The sequence below is a fragment of the Carcharodon carcharias genome, chromosome 10 (assembly GCF_017639515.1).
Source record: "Carcharodon carcharias isolate sCarCar2 chromosome 10, sCarCar2.pri, whole genome shotgun sequence".
In the NCBI taxonomy this organism is placed as follows: Eukaryota; Metazoa; Chordata; class Chondrichthyes; order Lamniformes; family Lamnidae; genus Carcharodon; species Carcharodon carcharias.
Genome location: NC_054476.1, coordinates 53,316,150 through 53,331,132, shown reverse-complemented (window position 1 = coordinate 53,331,132; position 14,983 = coordinate 53,316,150). Strand labels below are relative to the sequence as shown.

Here is a 14,983-nt window from a genome sequence, read left to right as displayed (position 1 = left end):
CAGGGCCAGTGTGATGCTAGGCATGAAGACTGCATGTCCCAAAGACTGGCGGATCATATCAAACTACATGTCCCTTCCACTGTTCGCAACAGGCAAGGTGCAGGTCATACCCAACCAGCCCATGCTTGCAAAACTCAAAACACAGTGTTCAACATTAGATTTGACTCCGCGACTGGACAACATTTGCTAAACAATCCTCAGTGTGCTAGGAATTATGCTGACAACCAATTTAAGATTGTCAGTTGGGCTCGCAGTGTGGCACATTTGCATGTACTGGAAGCTACATGTATTAATACACAGGACCCTGTTCTCTGCAGAGGGGAAGAACATGTACGCACATGCACCTGTTTCAGCTAAACAAAATAAGCCATATTCTGGATCATTCCTTGGGCAGTGTCTTGACTAATCAGAGTCAAGCTGCTTGGTTTAAATTTCAAATAATACTTGGCAGTTAACTGCCAGTCATCATCAACTGGTGCATTTTCCATGGCAATGCCTCCACAATCAGAGTCCACTTGCCAACCAATTAGCACTCTCATTTCACATAGTATAAATTGTTGTTCCCTTTATATTTGGTGTTCTTGCTAATTGTCCTGATGGGTGCAAAACAAAGTTTTGCTAAGAAATCGTTTTTTTTCAGCAATACTCAAGTTCTGTACCACTAAACGACTATTGGACCTTTATGTTCCGTATTGCTAAGGTTTACCAAACAATGCACTTACCAACTGAACCATCTGAAGAGCTTGTCACATTAGCATAAATTACTTCCGCTACACATTATTCTTGTACCATCTTGTGCTCCACATGTTACAAATATTTAAGACAAGTGACTATTGTGAAATGTGAGAGAACTATAAAGTTCTAGCACATTTAGCAAAAAAGATTAAAATATATTAAGTCACTTCTCAGTTATACATATTAAAGCTGTCAAACACCAATTCTATTTTAGTATACAGCAGAACAGCACCTCCTAGTATAGACAACAATTGCTCCATTATAAAATTAACGCTGTTGTTAAGTTAACATATGGATTTGCTCAATGTTGCTTTGGAATAATTTAAGCAGTATAAAATAAAGATTAATTGGAACCAGCACCATCCCACAAGGTGGAAGAAAGAACATTAGGAAACTTATACATGCAGTTATACCGAGCTTTTAACTTCGGTCATATTATCCAAGGGAACACCTTCAAATAAATCACCAGAATGCCATGCATAGACTTTAGGGGAGGAAAACAGCATAGATCAGAGCATGAAAACAATTAGTAATTACTTTCCAGCTATGTGCACTAGAAATGTTCAGGCTTTCGACAAATAATAAGTTGGGGAAGAAAAAAGGTGGGGAAGGTGAAAACTACCCAAGCCAGAGGTTAATCAAGGCCGTGGACATGGTGTGCAACAGAAGAAACTCTTTGCCATTCAGATATGGGACGGAAACCTCTAGGGAGTGGGGAGAGGGGAAGAAGAGAAGATATCTTAGCTATTCCAACAACCATGTGCACTTAAGGGCATCTAATGCAGCTACCCACAGTGAGGGAGAAATCATGTGAAACACTTTTACTACCTTTCTTCTTTGTTGACTCTGGGATTGGCATCTGTGATATCCAAGCTTTTACTGAACATACTTTTACTACAGTAGGGACAGTAAAACAAAACAAAAAAACATAATTACATTGGTAAAGAATTGAAACAGGGGCTATTTTAAAACTTGAGATATATATATATAGTTAAAAAAGAAAGCTTTTTTAAAACTGAGAGCTATAGAAACAAATATCTTGAGCATATCAGTAAATGTCCTCAGCCCATTCAAATTAATGAGACAAGTTTTAATTGTTGGCAGCTGCGCCTCACCATTTCAAATATAAAATAATGTTAAGTTAAGATTTCAGGCAGATTAGAATATGTATAAATAGCAATTAAAAAATAGGATTTGAAAGTGCAGCATGAATATCCAACTCTATTGTGATTCAAAATTGTACGTCCTCCCTTGACACCCCTGATTCTTTGCCATGTAATGTTCAGTCTATTCGTATTCAGGCATGCTCAAGCCCAAAACTCCCTGCGCTGTACAACTTGGGTTTGTCACCCACTCACATACAGTGTCTCGATGTACAATACCATAGGTGCAAGGGCAGCACTAGGTCAGTGCTCTGTAATTCATCACAGAAGCTCTTCTTTGTTGGCGGAGTTAACAGAATAATCACCAGATCATTAATGATGTAAACATAAAGAAAGCCTAAGTTCATTCCCTCTATTAGTTTGTGAAAAAGCATTTCATGATTTGATACCACAATACAACGCTGTACCTCTGGCCGTGCTGTGCCATTTCAATTGCCCGTCGAGCTGGAACTGGGGAGCCGCCATCAGTAACACTCAGTACCTCCATCGATTTCCTTTCTGGTCGCCTTTTACCATGTCGATTTAACATTGGTGAGTCTACTCTTTTTCTAGGTGGATCTTTCAAGATCCAAATCAATTAAAAATTGCATATTAAAAAACATAATTAGAATTATTCTGTTCATGTTAGACTTCCTTCCTAAAACACTCAGAACATCAAAGCTGTTTAAAGTGACCAATATTTTGAGCAGTAATTAGCATTGATGCATTATCTTGTTCCCACCATTGGCCCAGAAATTACTGTAATAATGAAGGTGATCAGGGCTCTCCATTATTACAGGTTACAGTTGACAACAAATTCTGGCATCTGTACATGTGGAGTTAAAAGAAAAATCCAAGCAATCTTCAACAGAAAGATGTTTTACATGGAGCTGATCTGATTTCTGGAAAATGTTGGTGTTTCCAGGAAGAATTCACCAATGGATTGATTATAGTTTCTGTGTGGAGAATTTAAAAATGAACTGATTTGGGGATATACTTTTAATGCCCTCACTCTCTATTGAAAGCACAGACTCTGGGCATTAGAAGCCATTTGAGCCCGATGAAAGAAGTAACTCTTCATACCCGAGCCTATAGAGTGAATGTTGTCAAGCTTTTCAACTATAAGGGCATCACACCCAAGCCTAATCTTTTCCTCACTTCAATGACCAAGCACACAGATTTCAGAAACGCCTACGAGATGGCAATTAGGAGCAGGAAACTTAAACAATTTTTACTCTCCAAGGGACAAGGAGGTAAATTCACAATGTTTTACTATGGTTCTCAATGAAATTAGGTTATGCATCATAAACATGGGATTGAACTGGAGAGCTTCAATGGTCTGTATGGATCAGCGCAGCTCTTCATTCAACCAATGAAGTAGGATTTTGTCAAATGCTAATCTTCTGCAGTGAATTGTTCGGATACTTTGGAACTCAAAGGCTGGGATTACGGCATAGTTTGTAGAAAGGGGAGGTTTCAATAATTTGAATGCAGCTCTTCTGCTGATTATATTTGTAAAACTCACAGAATACCCTTTGTGCTCACCTATATCATTTTGAGGGGGCAAATCTTCATCTTCATGGCTTGGATACCGCTCTTTCCGATCAAGAAGAAGAAAATAGATCATTTTTTCTTGATTTTCTCTGCAAATCAAGAAAAAGTCAACTCAATGGGCATTAGTCATTTGTTAGTATCATAACATAACGCCCGCTCCGCTTTCCCACCACACCAACGCCCGCTCCGCTTTCCCGCCACATCAACACCTGCCCGCCCAGCTTTCTCACCACATCAATGCCTGCCCGCTCTGCTTTCCCACCACATCAACGCCCACCTGCTCCGCTTTCCCACCACATCAACGCCCACCCGCTCCGCTTTCCCACCACATCAATGCCCGCTCCGCTTTCCCACCACATCAATGCCCGCTCCGCTTTCCCACCACATCAATGCCCGCTCCGCTTTCCCACCACATCAATGCCCGCTCCGCTTTCCCACCACATCAATGCCCGCTCCGCTTTCCCACCACATCAATGCCCGCTCCGCTTTCCCACCACATCAATGCCCGCTCCGCTTTCCCACCACATCAACGCTCACCCGCTCCGCTTTCCCACCACATCAACGCCCAACCGCTCCGCTTTCCCACCACATCAACACCCACCCGCTCCGCTTTCCCACCACATCAATGCCCGCTCCGCTTTCCCACCACACCAACGCCCGCTCCGCTTTCCCACCACATCAATGCCCGCTCCGCTTTCCCACCACACCAACGCCCGCTCTGCTTTCCCACCACACCAACGCCCGCCCGCTCCGCTTTCCCACCACACCAACGCCCGCCCGATCCGCTTTCCCACCACATCAATGCCCTCCCGCTCCGCTTTCCCACCACACCAACGCCCGCCCGCTCCGCTTTCCCACCACACCAATGCCCGCCCGCTCCGCTTTCCCACCACACCAACGCCCGCCCGCTCCACTTTCCCACATCAATGCCCGCTCCGCTTTCCCACCACACCAACGCCCGCCCGCTCCGCTTTCCCACCACACCAACGCCCGCCCGCTCCACTTTCCCACATCAATGCCCGCTCCGCTTTCCCACCACACCAACGCCCGCTCTGCTTTCCCACCACACCAGTGCCCACTCCGCTTTCCCACCACACCAACGCCCGCTCTGCTTTCCCACCCCCCCACGACCGCCCGCTCCGCTTTCCCACCACATCAATGCCCGCCCGCTCCGCTTTCCCACCACACCAACGCCCGCTCCACTTTCCCACCACATCAACGCCCGCCCGCACACTCTGCTTTCCCACCACACCAACGCCCACCCGCTCCGCTTTCCCACCACATCAATGCCCGCTCCGCTTTCCCACCACATCAATGCCCGCTCCGCTTTCCCACCACATCAATGCCCGCCCGCTCCACTTTCCCGCCACACCAACGCCCGCCCGCTCCGCTTTCCCACCACACCAACGCCCGCACCGCTTTCCTGCGACACCAACACCTACTCCACTTTCCCGCGACACCAACACCTACTCCACTTTCCCGCGACACCAACACCTACTCCACTTTCCCGCGACACCAACACCTACTCCACTTTCCCGCGACACCAACACCTACTCCACTTTCCTGCGACACCAACACCTACTCCAGTTTCCTGCGACACCAACACCTACTCCACTTTCCTGCGACACCAACACCTACTCCACTTTCCCGCGACACCAACACCTACTCCACTTTCCCGCGACACCAACACCTACTCCACTTTCCCGCGACACCAACACCTACTCCACTTTCCCGCGACACCAACACCTACTCCACTTTCCTGCGACACCAACACCTACTCCACTTTCCTGCGACACCAACACCTACTCCACTTTCCCGCGACACCAACACCTACTCCACTTTCCTGCGACACCAACACCTACTCCACTTTCCCGCGACACCAACACCTACTCCACTTTCCCATGACACCAACAACTACTCCACTTTCCCATGACACCAACACCTACTCCACTTTCCCACTACACCAACCTGTTCAAGTGTGGGAGATGCAACATCTGCTCTCTCACTCTTCTCTTCCCACTGTCCAGGCCCCAACACTTTTATTGGTGAAACAATGATTTACTTTATTTATTTGTACTTCCTTCATCTTTCTATATTGTATACGCTGCTGACAATGTGGTCTTCTCTTCACTGAGTGATTACTTTGCTGAACAGCTCCATTCAGTCTACAAGCATGAGCCTGAGCTCCGTTCCATTGCAACTTAAATTCTCCATCCACTCCTACACTGATCTCTCTGTCCTCGACCTCTTATACTCTTCCAAAGAGGTTCAGTACAAGCTTGAGGAACAGCACTTCATTTTTTATTAAGTTCTTTATAGCTTTCCAGTCTCAACATTGAGTTCGACAACTTCAGAATATAACCACAGTGCCATTTCCTCAAACACCAGGTGCTAGGAATGATTCTGCTGTTACTATTTACAGCCCCTCTGGACTCTTCTTTGTTTCTTTATTGTCCTTTTACCACTCTACCTTTACACCCTTTGTTTGTACCATTTGTGTCATTTAATTTCTCCTGCCCTCCACCCGAACACAGACCGTTTCCTTTTGTTCTTTCCTCCATTCTCACCCTTCTCCACCCATCTCCTACTTTCCCCCGGCTTTGTACTTGCTTCTAGATCTTTAAATTCTTTCAATCCTGATGAGAGATTATCAACCTGAACATTAACTATTGTTTCTCTCTCCCCAGATGCTGGCTGGCCTGCTGAATATTTTCTGCTTCCATTTGTGAAACATTACACTGATTTTCCCCAATTCTCCTTATTCAATTGACATACTTCACAAATGACCAAGATGAGAGCAGATGAATACACTTGGTGAACTGTGCATCCACTGCTAAAATTAATTTACTATTCTTTCGCCAAACTGCCAAATTAACATTCTACATTAAATATATAAAGATTTTAATGTTAGAAACATAAATCTCTCCTTGACCAGTCTGCCTCCCCTAAAGAATAGACCACTTTTACTTTTTAAACACGTGGTTCTCTGTTCATAAGGCAAAGGGACGGGACAGAACTGGAAAATTGAATATTTCAAGCCCGAGAAATCTATCGGTAGACTAAATAGCACTAACAATAAAGGCCAATTTTAACCTTGCATTTGGATTTCTCTGCTGCACCAGGTGAAATTATCATTTTATTAAGCTTCTCTAGGGTCACACAGATCTGGGATTTAGAAACAGATCTGTGAGTGGCTTTGTGTTTATTGAAAGCTGGATGTTCACCATTGCAAGTCATTTCATTACTGACTTCTCAATGCAAAGACACAACTGAGATTGAACACCTTTTTCCTTCCTAAGGTCTGATACATAGGTAAACCTGGTGCTAGTACAAATCCAGTTCTTTTTTATTCTGCTAACTGCAGATTCTACACTCAAAATCCATCCCGATATGAAGGAATAACACAAGCTTTCCGGTAGTAAACATAAGTGGAAATCGGGTAGTGGGAAGAAGGAGGTCTAAGATAGCATTTGAAACTCAGGCTAGAAATTTACATATCTGTATTCGAAGGTTTAGCGCATTGACCCTCCAGTGTTCTGTGCCACCAGTATATCTTCACAAAAAGTTATTTGTTAGACTGAGATTATCCTAGAAATTTTCTTCTAAGTGTTCTCATATAAATACCCCTTTAAGGTAATGAAACTAGGAGCTCCCTAACACATTCACATGAAATAGCTTGCACTGGATTTAGGGTTTTTTTTGCCCACTTTGATTACCTTCAGTGTGTAACAACAGACAAGTTACACATCTAAACTTTTTTCATCCATTCAACAGCTGCCAGTACAAAACTTTAACTGATACACTTATGGTGGAATTAACAAACAAATATTTGGAAGAATCACACAATGGCTATGAATTGATACAAATGGAAAATTAACACAATATATGAATAGCATTAATAAAGGGAAATAAAACTTACTCTTCTGATACCAAATCTTGCATGAGCTTGTTCTTATCTCTAAAACAACCTAATGAGTGCATGCTGTCCAGGACGTCTGGATCTATGTCCTCCAGTGATGGAAGCGAACGGATCTGTACCTTTCTTGGAACAGGCTGCTCTGGTTCGGGTTCATTCTTACCTCCGCTGTAAGAACATAAAATCCCAAAATTCCAGCTCCATAAAATAAACTGCATTATTAGTAGAAACATTTTCTTCACTTAGCTGTTTCTTTTTAATCATTGATTTCTTTGAGGCAAAGCAATGTGCTCACTGAGGTGGTAAAAGTTCCTCCTGAGAATTAAATTTTTACTTGCCAGATAACACTTCCTTTTGCGCTATCTACCAACATATCCTAATTCCAGCAAAACAGCACCAGTGTGACCTCTGAATGAGAGAGACAATCATTAACAAATTATTGTGCTGTGGAATGCACACTAGAAACTGTCAAAACCAGTTTCAATTAGGCCATCAGCGGACAGGAGAATTCGATCTTTCTGTCTGCAGTCAAATTAAATCCAAAGGTGAACAAAATGTTCTGACTCACTGAGGCACCCAGTTGGGTCTTAATAAAATTACCTTTCCTGACTGAAAGTGGCCAAGAGACTTTAATTTATATAAATTGGTACTTTTGTTTGATTTGAAAGAAAAATATCCTCCACGGTTAAAAATGAGTGATCTAGGTTGATATTTTACTTGAAATTTTGCAATGCAGAGACAAACCAAATGTAGTGAGCAATTCATCACATACTCAGAAGTGAGAGGAACAGTGAAGGTGAACAATTAGTCTTTACCGTTATAAAGGATGGTGCTAGATGACATTCCTGCTGGGGTAACTAATGGCAACAAATGGTCACCCAAAAGCAGATGCAAATTTCTTACTGCCTATTACATAGAACAGCACCAGAATAATTTACAATCTGGCTCATTCATATTCATGATTTAGAATTGCTGAAATGTGACTTGTGTTGTATCAGTAGCTGCATCCCAAATGGAATACGCATTCCCAGCAATGAATGCCCAAGTGCTGAGATTCCAATGGTAGCTTGGAATAGCATGGGTGAGGCAAAAAGAGGAATTGGCTCGAATTATCATGGACTACTTTCAGAAATGCCTTAACAGCAGTTACAAAGGCACAAGCACTGGCAACAGCATAAGCAGGTTAGCTGCTTGGCCACCTTCTCAAACAGCGAGCAGCCTACCACATGGGAAAAGAACACTAAAGATGAGTGAAATAACATTTAGGGGCATTTGAAAAATAGAATACAGAAAAGTCACATCACCAGATGTTAAGCCAAAACAACAATACAATGCATTCTGACAAAAATATCTTGTTTGCTTTGTTTCCCCTCTTCTCCTGAAGGAATCTAAATCATGCAAATGTAACTCCATTATTCTAAAAGGGAGGGAAACAGAAAGCGGGAAACTACAGGCCAGTTAGCTTATCATCTATCATAGGGAAAATGTTAGAAGATATTATTAAAGAAGTTACTGCAGGGCACTTGGATAAGCTTAAGTTCATCAGGCAGAGTCAACATGGTTTTGTGAAAGGGAAATTGTGTTTAACCAACTTATTGGAGTTCTTTGAGGAAGTAACATGTACTGTGGATAAGGGGAACTGCTGGATGTATTGTACTTAGATTTCCAGAAGGCATTTGATAAAGTGCCACATCAAAGGTTATCGCAGAAAATAAAAGCTCATGGTGTAGGGATAACATATTGGCATAGATAGAAGAGTGGCTGGCTAACAGGAAGCAGAGAGTAGGCATAAATGAGTCTTTTTGTGTTGGCAAGATGTAACGAGTGGCGAGCCACAGGGATCGGTGCTGGGACCTCAACTGTTTACAATTTATATAAATGATTTGGATGAAGGGCCAAATTAGCTGATATTAGGAAAGTAAGTGAAAAGGATATAAGGAGGCTACAAACAGATATAGATAGGTTAAGTGAGCGGGCAAAGATCTGGCAGATGGAGTTTAATGTGAGAAAATGTGAAATTGTCTATTTTGGCAGGAAAAATAAAAGAGAAGCATATTATCTAAATGATGAGAGATTGCAGAGCTCTGAGGTGCAGAGGGATCTAGGTGTCCTAATACATGAATTACAAAAGGCTAGTATACAAGTACAGCAAGTAATTAGGAAAGCTAACAGAATCATTTATTGTGAGGGGAAACAACCACAAAAGTAGGGAAGTTATGCTTCATTTGTACAGGGCACTAGTGAGACCACACTTGGAGTACTGTGTACAGTATTGGTCACCTTATTTAAGGAAAGATATAGATGCAATGGAACCAGTTCCGAGAAGGTTTACCAGACTAATATCTGGAATGGGTAGGTTGTCCTATGAGGAAACGTTGGACAGACTAGGCTTGTATCCGCTGGAATTTAGAAGACCAAGAGGCAACTTGATTGAAACATAAAAGATCCTGAGGGGTCTTGATAGGGTGGATGTGGAGAGGATGTTTCCTCTTGTGGAAGAATCTAGAAGTAGGGGGTCACTGTTTAAAAATAAGTGCTTGCCCATTTAAAACAGAGATGAGGTGAAATGTTTTCACTCAGAGGGTTGTGAGCCTTTGGAACTCTTTTCATGAAAAGGTGGTAGAAGAAGAGTCTTTGAATATTTTAAGGCAGAGGTGGATAGATTCTTAGTAAGCAAGGGGGTGATAGGTTATCAGGGGTGGGTGGGATGCAGATTTCAGGCTACTATCAAATCAGCCATGATCTTATTAAATGGCAGAGCAGGCCCGAGGGTCTGAATGACGTGCTCCTGCTCTTAGTTCGTATGTTTGTGCTTGGGTACAGGTGCCAGCCATACTCTGGTCCCTCATCATTCTGCAAGAGCCTAGGCAATGAATGCCAGCAGACTATTAAACTGTAACAGACACTGCCTCCAAGCCCAGTCCAATTACTTGCCCAACAGGAACGACTGAAAGCAAAACATCTAACTGAGTTTTCCTCTGGGCTGAGGTCATTAATGCACTAATAACACTACCTCGACTGAGATTGGCCAATGAAGCACAAACTAGCAATATATATATATATTGGGATCCTGCTAGTCTGTCATGGGCTCAGTTGTAATCGGGCATTCATCTTTATTTACTAAACAATGAGGAAAGCTGTGTTTTCTTAGTTTGATGATTTTTAGATAAAATTGTTATGCATCAAACATGTTCAAGAATAAATTAAAATCAAAAAGAATGGAAATCCATGTTTCAAGTTCAAAGTCTGCCAAACTATTTTATTCATTTAGGCTTCCATATGCCAGCAATGTCCCACATGATTTGTGAGAGATTGCAAAAGCCAAGCAGGTTGAATTTGCCAGGAGGGGATAACAGAGATAGGAGCAAATAAAGATGCTAATAAATTTATCCAAACTAATAGTTGTACTTACATATACCAAGAATGTTTTTGGATCTGGTCTAGCTGTTAAGAAAAAGAAATTGAGTAATATATTACTTAATGACAAGCAACATGAAGAATCATATTATATATAAATATTTTAATAGAAAATTCTATCACAACATTGTACTTTATTTTTATAGATCATATATTCTTCAATAACAATGATCTGACCTCTACCGTTTCATTAGGTTCTTGGCAGACATGAAAGGCATGACAGGATACTTATTATAAATTCATTTAATAGACAGCATTCTCTGTTTTTACACTTGTTCTATATATTTTCTATGTTTAGTACAGCTCATTCCCTTCACCGCAAATAAGAAAGACACTCAACCTTTTCAATAATGTAATGCATATTTATGCTGGAATGTTTTAGATATAAATGGCTCTTAACATGAATTTTCAAAAATCTTTAAATCCTCCCTGTCAACAAAGATCAAAACAGATAAAAATATATTGTTTATTAAAATATGCATTGTGTAATTTTTTTGGGGACAGGACAAATCGCTGGAATAAGCTATTTAAACTAACTAGTAATGTCAAAGGTATTAATGCCTGAATGTAAAGGGTCAGAGAACATTTTTAAAGTTTTAACATACATTATACTATCAGTTTATCTGTCACACAGTATAAAGATGTGAACAGTGTGTGATATTTTTAAAAGACAGAAAAGAGATTATGTGCAGCACAAAATTACCCAACTGAAAACTAGTTTGTTCCAGTTTGACTAAATATACATTCATACACAAATGGCCATAAGAGGGTGCTATTATACTCCTACCTCCTTAATGAAAAAGCTACACAAAGTTCAAATTCCATACAACATATATACATTTATTGTTTTTCATTTATGTGCAAATCCAGCTTAGCCATAGGATTCCTATTCCTTACTTGATCCAAACTTCCAAAACTTTGGGAAGGCCCTAGACCCATCTGGGCTTGAGTCTGAGGAACAGCTTTCTCCAACAAAGACTGATGTTGACCTTGACCTTCAACTGAATTTTCCACTTCATCAGATATGTCTGTCTGAACCTGACTCAGATCTGAACTGGTTTGAGGCTCATCTTGTGTTGAGGTAACTACTGATACTCTACTCATATCCCAACTATCCAATTCATCAGACACATTTGATTCTTCCCAACTCCCTTATTTTTCATGAACCTCTGAAGGTAAAACATGATCTATATGTTGAAAGCTAACCACTACTAAACATTTTGATCAAATATGTGTGAGGACCACATATTTTCACGAACCTTCCTGGTAACACTTCAACCATTTATGATAATATGTTATCTTAATCTTCTGTTCGTCAGACTTCTTTCTCTCACTCGACCTCTATCATGACTCTCTTTCTGCCTGGATTGTTTCTTTTCTATTCATTGTGGTTTCAGCTATGAAAGCCTTGTTCTAGGCTGTCTTCTAAGAAACAATTCAACTGTCTTCCTGCGTAATAGTGTGAGATGTATTGCCATAAATAAATAAGAAAATCACCAGTTTGTGATTCAATTACAACAGTTGTTTATTTCAATTTCTATCAAGCATTTGTTTAACAAGAGCACGCTTAACAATTAGTGCTGTGCATTCTGCTGCTCCATTTGAAGCAGGATGATACGGTGGAACTCTGTGTTTTACTCTGTTCGTTCTCATAAATTTTGCAAATGTTTTTGAAGAAAACTGAGGTCCATTGTCAAATGCAATTTATTCCGGGAATCTATAAACAGTAACAAACTACACAAAGCATCTAAAGTTTTGCTATTTGTTCGATTCATCAGAAACCTGTCAACCCATTTCGAATGGCTGTCTATCACAATGAATAGCTGTTGCCCTTCAAATTCTGCAAAATCTATCTACAGCCTCTGCCACACTCTAGCTGGCCATATCCATGGTTGCAAAGGTACCAATGGTAGCTTCTTTTCTACAACTTGACATGCTCTACATTGTTTCACTGTTTTTTTTATATCCTTATCTCACCCTAAGTGTTGGATGGACTACATGCCAAGTGCCTGATTTACAGTTACCTTATAATCACCACATATTCTAACACTATCATTTGACTTTGGTACTCGCTCTACGGGAGTAGTCCAATTACTCTTATACCACAGAGATAATGTTCTCAGTTTCGAGTCTTTTCAATTTTTGCTCTACTTTCTCTTTTAGAGCATAGAGTGCTGGATGAGGCCTGCAACAAACTGGTCTTGTGTTCCTCTGCACCTGTACGTTGATCATATATCCTTGAATTGGTTTGCCAGTTTTGCCATACACGTGAGGTTACTTGGCAATCATGTCGTCTTACATTGTAAATTCCGCTTCTACATGACAAAGTTTAAAAAATGGACTTTTAAAAATTCTTTTAAGGGATGTGGACACTGCTGCAAGGCCAGCATTTGTTGCCCATCCCCACTTGCTCTTGAGCTGAGTGGCTTGTTAGGCAACTTCAGAGGGCAGTTAGGAATCAACCACAATACTGTAGGTTTAGAGTCACATGTAGGTCAGGCGAAATAAGAAAGGCAGATTTCCTTCCCTAAAGGACATGAGTGATCCAGATGGTTTTTACAACAAAAACAAAAACAGAATTACCTGGAAAAACTCAGCAGGTCTGGCAGCATCGGCGGAGAAGAAAAGAGTTGACGTTTCGAGTCCTCATGACCCTTCGACAGAACTTGAGTTCGAGTCCAAGAAAGAGTTGAAATATAAGCTGGTTTAAGGTGTGTGTGTGGAGGGTGGAGAGAGAGAGAAAGAGAGAGGTGGAGTGGGGGTGTGGTTGTAGGGACAAACAAGTAGTGATAGAAGCAGATCATCAAAAGATGTCAACAACAATAGTACAAAAGAACACATAGGTATTAAAGTTGGTGATATTATCTAAACGAATGTGCTAATTAAGAATGGATGGTAGGGCACTCAAGGTATAGCTCTAGTGGGGGTGGGGAGAGCATAAAAGATGTAAAAAAAAAAAAATTTTTTTTTTTTATAATGGAAATAGGTGGGAAAAGGAAAATCTATATAATTTATTGAAAAAAAAAGAAAAGGAAGGGGGAAACAGAAAGGGGGTGGGGATGGGGGAGGGAGCTCACGACCTAAAGTTGTTGAATTCAATATTCAGTCTGGATGGCTGTAAAGCGCCTAGTCGGAAGATGAGGTGTTGTTCCTCCAGTTTGCGTTGGGCTTCACTGGAACAATGCAGCAAGCCAAGGACAGACATGTGGGCAAGAGAGCAGGGTGGAGTGTTAAAATGGCAAGCGACAGGGAGGTTTGGGTCATTCTTGCGGACAGACCGCAGGTGTTCTGCAAAGCGGTCGCCCAGTTTACGTTTGGTCTCTCCAATGTAGAGGAGACCACATTGGGAGCAACGAATGCAGTAGACTAAGTTGGGGGAAATGCAAGTGAAATGCTGCTTCACTTGAAAGGAGTGTTTGGGTCCTTGGACGGTGAGGAGAGAGGAAGTGAAGGGGCAGGTGTTGCATCTTTTGCGTGGGCATGGGGTGGTGCCATAGGAGGGGTTTGAGGAGTAGGGGGTGATGGAGGAGTGGACCAGGGTGTCCCGGAGGGAGCGATCCCTACGGAATGTCGATAGGGGGGGTGAAGGGAAGATGTATTTGGTGGTGGCATCATGCTGGAGTTGGCGGAAATGGCGGAGGATGATCCTTTGAATGCGGAGGCTGGTGGGGTGATAAGTGAGGAAAAGGGGGACCCTATCATGTTTCTGGGAGGGAGGAGAAGGCGTAAGGGCAGATGCGCGGGAGATGGGCCGGACATGGTTGAGGGCACTGTCAACGACCGTGGGTGGGAAACCTCGGTTAAGGAAGAAGAAGGACATGTCAGAGGAACAGTTTTTGAAGGTAGCATCATCGGAATAGATGCGACGGAGGCGAAGGAACTGAGAGAATGGGATGGAGTCCTTACAGGAAGCGGGGTGCGAGGAGCTGTAGTCGAGATAGCTGTGGGAGTCGGTGGGTTTGTAATGGATATTGGTGGACAGTCTATCACCAGAGATGTCAAGGAAGGGAAGGGAAGTGTCAGAGATGGACCACGTGAAAATGATGGGGGGGTGGAGATTGGAAGCAAAATTAATAAATTTTTCCAAGTCCCGACGAGAGCATGAAGCGGCACACAAGTAATGTACTGGAGAAAGAGTTGTGGAAGGGGGCCGGAGTAGGACTGCAACAAGGAATGTTCCACATACCCCATAAAGAGACAGGCATAGCTGGGGCCCATG

The 14,983-nt window shown here is 42.1% G+C and overlaps 1 protein-coding gene across 1 annotated transcript in view; it reads right to left on the bottom strand.

Moving 5' to 3' along the window:
* LOC121283407 (serine/threonine-protein kinase BRSK2-like) overlaps nucleotides 1–14,983 on the bottom strand; it is a 1,000,681-nt gene that overhangs the window by 110,208 nt on the left and 875,490 nt on the right. Inside the window, exons 9-12 of the mRNA XM_041197961.1 lie at nucleotides 10,760–10,791; nucleotides 7,351–7,515; nucleotides 3,423–3,520; nucleotides 2,306–2,456 (exon numbers count right to left, since the gene is read on the bottom strand). Coding sequence (XP_041053895.1) covers nucleotides 2,306–2,456; nucleotides 3,423–3,520; nucleotides 7,351–7,515; nucleotides 10,760–10,791 — 446 coding nt within the window. The remainder of the gene's footprint in view (nucleotides 1–2,305; nucleotides 2,457–3,422; nucleotides 3,521–7,350; nucleotides 7,516–10,759; nucleotides 10,792–14,983) is intronic.